The sequence below is a fragment of the Notolabrus celidotus genome, chromosome 19 (assembly GCF_009762535.1).
Source record: "Notolabrus celidotus isolate fNotCel1 chromosome 19, fNotCel1.pri, whole genome shotgun sequence".
Taxonomy (NCBI): Eukaryota; Metazoa; Chordata; class Actinopteri; order Labriformes; family Labridae; genus Notolabrus; species Notolabrus celidotus.
The window spans coordinates 21,187,950-21,197,581 of record NC_048290.1 but is presented as its reverse complement, the minus strand read 5'-3'; the positions used below and the strand labels follow the sequence as shown (position 1 = coordinate 21,197,581).

Sequence of the window (9,632 nt, the reverse complement as noted above, 5' to 3'; positions counted from 1 at the left end):
CAGATCTTTAACACAAAACTGTGAACATTCAGAGCAAAGTCGATTACAAACTATGAATAAGAAAGCAAGGCGCTCACAGGAGAAGCTTGCATGAGATCACTATGAAAAGGCACAGTGACATCAAATCTAATGAGTTAATATTTTCGAGTAAAGAGAACCACGCTTATCTAAAAATTTGTCTACATGGATAGATCTTTAATCTTTATATCTTTAATAGAGACGTTCTTGAAATGAGATTTATATGTGACTGGTGACATTTAAATTATTGCATGGCAAGTTTCAGCAATTGAGCTGACACTCAATTAAAACTCCCTCCACTCAGCAGTTTGCTTCATTTGAAATACTGGGCTTTTTTTCTGGCAGTAAGTGTTTCATCTTAATTAGTCTGTCTGTTACATTCATTAGAAAAGCAAATACTATTATATAAGACAATAAAAATTTAAAAAAAATTAATTAATTAAAAGAATAATTATATCTAACAACCTAACATATTGGTGCGATGTAAACTGTATGATTTTTTATACAAGTCTCAATCACAAAAAGGAACATGAGAAAACAATTAATTACATTTTCATTTATAAATACACAAAAACTGCAGACACTGTTTCTCATTTCCACTTGTAGCTGTTCTATGGTCATTTCTGCTATCTTGTGGTGCTTAGAGGAACTGCGGACACTTAAAGTTAATATCTGTCAAACTTAGGGATCAAGTGAGTCTTTGCTGTAGTTGATAAAAGCATTGATTCTGAAATTCAAAGATTAGTAAGTCAAAATCTTTTTTCTTTTTAGTACACGTAGATCTTGTCCAATCAGATACCATAATATCATTTTGTTTCCTGTCCTGTTCCCTAAAAAAATAGCATATTTGTATTTTCACCTGCAAGTAGTTTTGTCTTCACAGTGATACATGTTTGTTTGGATTTTTTATCCAAGTTGCTTTTCCAACCAACCAAAGTGACTTATTTCCGTTTATATTTGTGCTTCGTTATACTTGTACTTGTACTAACTCCAACGAATGTACAGTCATGGCCAAAAGTTTTGAGAATGACACAAATATTACATTTTCACAAAGTCTGCTGCTTCAGGGTTCTTAGTTGTTTTTGTCAGATGTTTCTATGGTATAATGAAATACAATTAGAAGCATTTCATAAGTTTCAAAAGCTTTTATTGAGAATTACACAGAATTCATGCAATAAGTCAATATTTGCAGTGTTGACCCTTCTTTATCAAGACCTCTGCAATTCTCCCTGGCATGCTGTCAATCAACTTCTGGACCAAATCCTGACTGATGGCAGTCTATTCTTGCATAATCAATGCTTGGAGTTTGTCAGAATTTGTGAGTTTTTGATTGTCCACTCGCCTCTTGAGGATTGACCACAAATTCTCAATGGGATTAAGATCTGGGGAGTTTCCTGGCCAAGGGCCCAAAATCTTAATGTTTTGTACCCCGAGCCATTTTGTTATGACTTTTGCTTTATGGCAAGGTGCTCCATCATGCTGGAAAAGGCATTCTTCATCACCAAACTGCCCTTGGATGGTTGGGAGAAGTTGCTCTCGGAGGACGTTCTGGTACCATTCTTTATTCATGGCTGTGTTTTTAGGCAAGATTGTGAGAGAGCCCACTCCCTTGACCGAAAAGCAACCCCACACATGAATGGTCTCAGGATGCTTCACTGTTGGCAAGAGACAGGACTGATGGTAGCGCTCACCTCGTCTTCTCTAAACAGGCCTTCCTCCAGATGCCTCAAACAATGGGAAAGGGGATTCATCAGAGAAAATGACTTTACCCCAGTCCTCAGCAGTCCAGTCCCTGTACCTTCTGCAGAATATCAGTCTGTCCCTGATGTTTTTACTGGAGAGAAGTGGCTTCTTTGCTGCCCTCCTTGACACTAGGCCTTCCTCCAAAAGTCTTTGCCTCACTGTGCGTGCAGATGCACTCACACCTGCCTGCTGCCATTCCTGAGCAAGCTCTGCACTGGTGGTGGCCCGATCCCGCAGCTGTAACACTTTCAGGAGACGGTCCTGGCACTAGCTGGACTTTCTTGGGCGCCCTGGAGCTTGTTTGGCAACAATTGAACCTCTCTCCTTGAAGTTCTTGATGATTCGATAGATGGTTGACTGAGGTGCAATCTTACTCGCTGCTATAAACTTCCCTGTTAGGCCCTTTTTGTGCAATGCAATGATGGCTGCACATGTTTCCTTGCAGGTAACCATGGCTAACAGATGAGGAACAATGGTGTCATGCACCATCTTCCTTTTAAAGTGTCCAGTCACTCAATCATGACAGATTGATCGCCAGCCTTGTCCTCATCAACACCCACACCTGTGTTAATGTGTGTGACACCTGTGTGTCATTGAAATGATGTTAGCTGGTCCTTTTGTGGCAGGGCTGAAATGCAGTGGAAATGTGTTTTTGGTGATAAAGTTCATTTTCAAGGCAAAGAGGGACTTTGCAATTAATTGCAGTTGAGCTGATCACTCCTCATAACATTCTGGTGTATATGCAAATTGCCAGTATAAAAACTGAAACAGCAGACTTTGTGAAAATTAATAGTTGTGTCATTCTCAAAACTTTTGGCCATGACTGTAGTGAATCTTCTGCAAGTTACAAAAAGTATAACAAAACTGAATATCTGAAACATCAGCCTTCATGTAAATTCTCATTTTCTGGTTGTGTTTTCTATTCCCCTAAACAGAATCAGAGGTTTACTGGCAACTTGACTTACAGTCTTTAACAATTTCTGCTAACAATTTAAAATCCCAGTCCTAAATACTTGGTGTGTGTGTGTGTGTGTGTGTGTGTGTGTGTGTGTGTGTGTGTGTGTTTTTTTGGGGGGGGAACATATCACTTGTACTCCACTACATTCAGAAGACAATTATTGTACTTTTTACTCCACTACATTTCTATCAGTGCTCTAGTTACTCACTACTTTTGCTTTGAAGTCAGCTCATGAATTTCCTTCTCTTTTCTGAAGTCTGATCCCTAAGACAGTAAAATGTGTTTGTGTAGTTCTGTTTGTCTCAGTGGTTTAGTCGTACCTGTATATCGTGTGTCTCCACGGTTGAACGTGGAGCAAACACAGAGCATGTTTCACTCTGATCAGGCAGTTAATTTAGAGGTGGTAATGATGGCTATAATTCTCCACCTGAGCACCCATGGACATACCTTTAGCCCATGTTTGAGGTCTTTGAAATGAAGAATGATACGTATCGTTTGAAATGTTCTCCCTGTTTCCCACTCTGCTCAAACATACAAACATTCACTGTCCAACCTGAGAAAGTGTGTTGAGCTACATAACATTTGTTTAATGCCAGATCATCTTACTACTTACTAACTTAGTTTCTGTTTTTATTCCATGGTATAGTTTTTAGAGATTTCAAGTAATGGTTTCTAAATAAACATGATGTAACAGAATGTACTCCTATGTATTTCTTGACTGCATTTGTGTATTGTGAAAATACAACGTTTTGAGACTTTGAATACTTAAGTATTTTTAAAAGAACTTCAGTATTTTACCTCAAGTAATAATTTGACAGAGCAACTTTCACTTGTATTGGAGTAATATTTGACCTGGAATATCTGTACTTTGACTTAAGTAATGAAACTGTGTACTTTGTCCACCACTGGTGTTTTGTATGAGATACATCATGCTAAATCTTGCAGCAGACTACTGGGAAATCAAACTGTGCCTATTTTCCTGGCACAGATGAAACGCTGTCAGAAACAAAGGATAATGTTGTCCATATCATGTAATTCCACTCATGTCCATAGGGTGGAAGTTTGGCGCTGTTGCACCTTCATACCTTCACAATACACAGCAGAAGAAGTGGTATGGATAACCAATGCAAGGCGATGGGGTGAGTACGATCGTGTTTATTGACCGGGTGATCAAATATTAACTTAGTCATACATCCAAGACAATATCAAAATCACACCCTCTAATTTTCAAGCGAAGTGTTTCATGTTGTGTCATTCACATTCAGTGCTTTAGCAGAGCTGTTCGTGCTAGCTGCTGTCCGCCTACACAAAGCAGCATCTCTCACTGTCACTGTTAGCCACTTCGCTCCTAGCTAGCTGTCATTTTCTCTCAGATTATCACAGATTTGTGGGAGAAAGTTATGTATCGTGCCTTTCTTTTCAAACATCGATCCGTGGATGTCAGATGTGTATACATGTCGTTTACAGTCAGTGAGCCGAGCTCGCCGGGAGCTGCCTGCAGGTGCCAAAAATAACTAACGTGAGCTAATTAATATTTCAAACATGGAAGGATTACGTTTTCTTTTTAAAGCAGGAGACTGCTGTTACATCAGCAGCTGGTAACGTGGTAACGTTGACTTCCATCGAGACAGACAGCTAGTTTAGTCTAGGATGCCCTACATTACACTGAGTTGCATGATAGACAGAGACCTATTTTTATGTCCCCCTTGGGCTGTGAAGTCTCCGTGGTGTCTCCAGTGAACACTCTGTTATTTGGATGAGAAGTCAGGAGGTACAGACATGTTGTTTCAGGCTGACTGGTCTTGTTGCTCATCTAGAAACCAAAAACAAGTCCCAGGGATTAAGCTATTTTGGTAATTATGATTCTGCATTTTTTTAGATCATGGTTCTTTAATATTTTGCATCATATTTTCACTTTGAAGAATCTGACTCAATGAAGTATTTGTGTGCTAAAAAATGAAACAGCAGCTTTGAAATGCTGTGAATTAGATTTGATCCCATTAGTTTAAAATGATTGTTGTGATCCTGCGTTGATGGGATAATAATTTGTATTCTGTACATTTATTATACTCCTAATGCAAACTGAAGTGGCAACCTCTGGTCTAAAAATATGAGTCCAATGCGGAAGTGGTAAAAACTGTAGTTCATCAATGATCCACTTGAGGCTGGCTCCAGAAGTACCAGAAACCACATACACACTAATTCAAATAAGATGATCTTTACAGCAGAAATAAACATGTTTACAGCCTGGTACGAAAGACGAGTGTAGACTGGATACCTCATTTCTCGATCAGCACACACTGTACAGAGGTGAATTTTTTTCTAACTCGGCAATTTCGAAGATATTGAGATTATGAGTCTTCCAATGAGAGGCACAGCTGAGTTGATTGACAGGTGGGAACACTGCAGCTGTTGGCTAGGAGGCTCAAAGCCCGCCTCTTTACCTCACAATCGCTCGACAGCAGCAATATGGCTCCTGCTGATGATTGACCTCAAAACAGTTCTTCAGAAACAGATGAGTGACATCACGGATACTACGTCCATATTTATACAGTCTATGGTGTTGATAGGACATCATTTTGAATTCTGTACATCTATTCTCCCCCTAATGCTAACTGTGTAAGGCAAAATAACACAGAGGGTACCAGCTGATATGGTCCTGCTGCAGATCCAAACATTCGTTTGTCTGTGATAATAAGAATATAATAATATGATAGCAAAAAATGTTTATTTATAGTTTGATAATTTTGATTTTTTTTCTGTGTCTTTTCTTTTTTTCTTTAGCTTACAGCTTATGCATTTTTTTCAAGCGGCAACCTCTGGTCTCAAAATATGAAGCCCATGTGAAAGTTTTATAAACTGCAGTTCATTGAGCGTCCACTTGAGGCTGGCTGCAGAAACATAGGAAACCACATACACACCAATTCAAAAAAGACGATCTTTGCAGCAATAATAAACAAGTTTACAGCCGGCTTAGGTCTGAAGAGCTAAGTTTCTCTTTCAGCACACACTGTACGGGGTTGAATTTTTTTATAACGCGACAGTTCAGAAGATATTAAGCTAACGAGTTTTGCCCATTGAAGGACACAACTGACTTGACTGACAGGCGGGAACGCTGTAGCTGTTGGCGAGGAGGCTCAAAGCCCGCCTCTTTACCTCACACTAGCTCGACAGCAGTTTGGTTGAGTTCAGCATTTCCAATATGGCTCCCGACAACGATTTACTTCAAATCAGCGTTCAGGAACAGATGGGTGATGTCACGGATACTTGGATTATTATTTATACAGTCTATGATTTTTTTTACATATCAGCCCCAAAGAGCTTTCAAATAGAAGACACACATGTAATGTGTATCTCTCACCAGGAGGTCTGCCAGTTCTCAGAATACTGGTCCATATGAAGCCTCTTTACTCTTCACTCACTGCCATTTTATTCTGCATCACTGCCTCACCCCCCCCTTGTCTTCTCCTCTCCTCCAGTCTACCTGACTCCTGCTGACCTTAAGTGGCGATTGGCCCCCACAGCCACCTGTCAAGTAAAAACATGCAAGGATTTTACTCCAAGTTGGACTCCTCCCCCTCTTCCTCTCCTTTGTTGGGGGTGGGCCATGGGCGGGAAGGCGCTCCAGTTCCTCTCAGTCTGGCGGTGGAGACGGAGAAAGCTCAGGCCCTGCTACAGACGTTCAGTTCTGCCTCTTTGCTGGCGTCAGCAGGACTTGGTATGTTCTGTGTGGTGGCGGACCACACCCTCCAGCTATCAGTGATTCAGCACCACCTGTGGCTGCGTGCAGCTTTGGACAACGCCACGCACGGGTTAATAGGACTGTGGTCGTGGGCCGTTGTTATTGGACTGAGGAAAAAGAGCGATCTGTACGAGGTGCTACTGGCTGGTCTTCTGGCATCAATCATAGACCTGGACCACTTCTATATGGCTGGATCCCTATCACTCAAGGTAAGAACTGTACTGTTACTTAGGATTTTTTTTTACATTGAATAAGTGTAGAAATGCACTGCTTGCAATTAAACAGTGTTTGAAAAAGATCAGGGCAGATGCAGAACAAATTAGCTCTAATCTTTTGAAGACTGGGTGCAAGAAGTCCACCTTTCACTAAATTCACTGCTCTCTGCATGGTCAGATTTGTGTGTCAGCTTTGTACAAGTCTTCTGGTAATTTTAACTGACAGTAACAAAAAAAACCAATTAAATTATAAAGAAAAAGATCAATGAATCATGAATGCCTTCATTTTTTGCCATCTATATTTACAATGACTGTAGAAACGCACAGGGTTTCCTTCATAAGTGGATATAGGAAAAATCCATCACTTCATGCCTCATCCATCAACCAATTTATGAAATTCTGCCAATTCATAATAGCCGTGTCATGTATAAGGGAAGGACCATTCAAAGACTTGATATATTGTTTTCAGAGGCTTGCCTCCCAAAACCTTTTCAAAGACCTCAGCCTTGGCCAATCACAAGTGTGCTAATAATTTCTCAGCTGCTGAAGCATCACCGTCAATCAATCAATCTTTATTTGTATAGGGCCAAATCACAACAAAAGTCATCTCAAGATGCTTTTACAAACAGAGCAGGTCTAGACCGTACTCTATGTTAAATTATTAACAAAGACTCCTCATCAAGACAGGATAAGATCCAGTCCCATCTTACAGGCAGGACTCAGTCTGATCTCATCTTAATCCACCATGAGTAGAGCACTTTGCAGCATTTAGCAAGTTATAGAGGCAAGGACAAACTTCCTTTAACAGGCAGAAACCTCGAGCAGGACCAGACTCATGTTAGACACACATCTTCCTCGTCCAAGTTGGGGTTGGAAGACTGTCCTTTTGAAAGACAGAAACCTCAAGCTTAACCAGACTTGTGTTAGACAGCCATTGGCATCATCTGAGTTGGGGTTGGAAGAAAGTCGTTTTGACAGGCAGAAACCTCGAGCTGAACCAGACTCTAGTTAGACGGCCATCTACCTCAACCAAATTGTAGTTGGAAAAACTTTCTTTTAACAGGCAGAAACCTCGAGCTGAACCAGACTCATGATAGACAGTTTGAGTTGATTCTCCTGAATAACATCTTACAAGTAACCCACTTTAATCTCCCTCTCCTGTCTCCTTCCAGGCTGCCGTCTCGCTCCCCCAGCGTCCTCCTCTCCACTGCTCCTCCCTCATCCCCGTTCTCTGCCTCACCCTCCGCTTCCTCATGTGGATGGGGCGCCTTAAAGATGCTTGGTGCTCCTTGCCGTGGATGCTTTTTATTTCCATGGCGACGCACCACGTCCGGGATGCGGTCCGCCACGGCCTGTGGGTGTGCCCCTTTGGCAACACAGCACCGCTCCCTTATTGGCTGTACGTGAGCACCACTGCGACGCTCCCTCACCTGTGCTCAGTGCTCATGTATCTGACAGGGACCAGGGATGTGATCTCCACCAAACACGGGGTAGCCATTGATGTTTAGATGTCAGCGACTTAACAGCAACACTTAATGCTGATGTGATACGGATCAGCTGTGGGGAAACAAAACCTGGTTTTTGTTTGAAACCATTTTTAATACTTGAAATTACCGCAGAGAACATCTGAAAGATAAGGTAAAGATCATATGATACTCAAATTCACAATTTGCTTTGGGTTTTCACTTACAGAAACATTTGTGCATCTCAGGAGTGGAACATTCTGAACAGGAGTGCCAATCATGGATTATTCTACGGTATACAAATGTGTCAGAATCCTGTGGACTCTCCTGAAGAGTGATGTCCTCTCTTCTAACAGCCTGGAGTGTTTGAGCGGTGGTCCTTTTTAAAGCGCTGACATATTGTTTTATGACGACCGGTCTCTGAACTGTCACTTTCCATCCTCATCCCAAGAACACTCAAGGAAAGCCAACCAAAGGTCAACAGGCTGCACGGCACTGGCATATTGTCATCGGTGCTTTTTCACTCTCAGTTGTGTACAGCGCCACCCACGCATTTAAAAACGTCTCATCAGCAAGAGTGACGAAAATGTTTGTGTTCTCTCTTTGATTTTAGAGTACGTTTTAAATCACTACCACATTCCTGTGACATATCCAGAAGTTAACACGTAAAAACGTGTAAAAAAAAAAAAATCAAATGTAATATCCACCTCTACCACTTTAGCAGACTCTTTTTTTGCTGCTCCAATGAGCCTTACTCTTATGTCCACGGTACTTGAAGCCAGCCTTTCAGCGTTGACCAAGTAAATCATAGTTTTAAATCAGAAACGGTTGTAACATGGACTAAAGCAGAACCTTGTTTTTGTGTTGCTTTACGTTTGGAAAAGCCGCTCACAGGTTTCAATCCAAAGCAGCAGTCCTATTGTTGTACTTGTTAAATCATCTCTTATTCTGTGTGCCTCTTTTCGGAAAGTGAGATGTGTTCCACTTTTGAGAGACACAGTGCTGAACATGCAGTACAGTTCAGATCCCTGGCTTCCTTCTGGTGAACAACTAACAGAAAAACTGCTTTCATTTTTTACAGCTTTTCTTATTTATTTTTGTTTCTTTTTTTAAGTTATATATACATTACCAATCAAACGTTTGGACACACCTTCTCATTCAATGGTTTTTATTTATTTTAATAATTTTCAACATTGTAGATTAATACTGAAGACATCAAAACTATGAAATAATCTGGTTTGGCCATAATCTGGATTACAACAGTAGTCAAATAGGACTATCTATTGTGTACTAACCCTACCTCTGAACAACACAACTGATGGTCTCAAACACATTAAGAAGGCAAGTCATTCTACAAATGAACTCTTGACAAGGCTCATGTGAAGTAGAAACCATTCCAGGAGACCACTTCATGAAGCGGACTGAGAGAATACCAAGAGTGCGCAAAGCTGTCATGAAGGAAAAAGGGGGCTACTTTACAGAATCTAAAATAT

The 9,632-nt window shown here is 40.8% G+C and overlaps 1 protein-coding gene across 5 annotated transcripts; it reads left to right on the top strand.

The window, feature by feature from the left end:
• Positions 1-3,761: 3,761 nt before the first annotated feature.
• Positions 3,762-9,297, top strand: tmem267 (transmembrane protein 267). 5 transcript variants are annotated; one of them, XR_004634956.1, is made up of 4 exons: positions 3,762-3,858; positions 6,199-6,670; positions 7,849-8,314; positions 8,388-9,297. XR_004634956.1 is itself a non-coding variant. In XM_034709771.1 (4 exons), the coding sequence occupies exons 2-4, from the start codon at positions 6,263-6,265 to the stop codon at positions 8,468-8,470; spliced, it is 828 nt and encodes a 275-aa protein (XP_034565662.1). In that variant the 5' UTR covers positions 3,762-3,858; positions 6,199-6,262; the 3' UTR covers positions 8,471-9,297. The 5 variants fall into 5 exon arrangements, 4 of the variants coding, with proteins under 4 accessions (XP_034565662.1, XP_034565665.1, XP_034565663.1 ...); XM_034709771.1 differs by having other exon boundaries at positions 7,849-8,166; positions 8,369-9,297; XM_034709772.1 differs by lacking the exon at positions 3,762-3,858 and adding an exon at positions 4,372-4,490 and having other exon boundaries at positions 7,849-8,166; positions 8,369-9,297.
• The last annotated feature ends 335 nt before the right edge of the window (positions 9,298-9,632 follow it).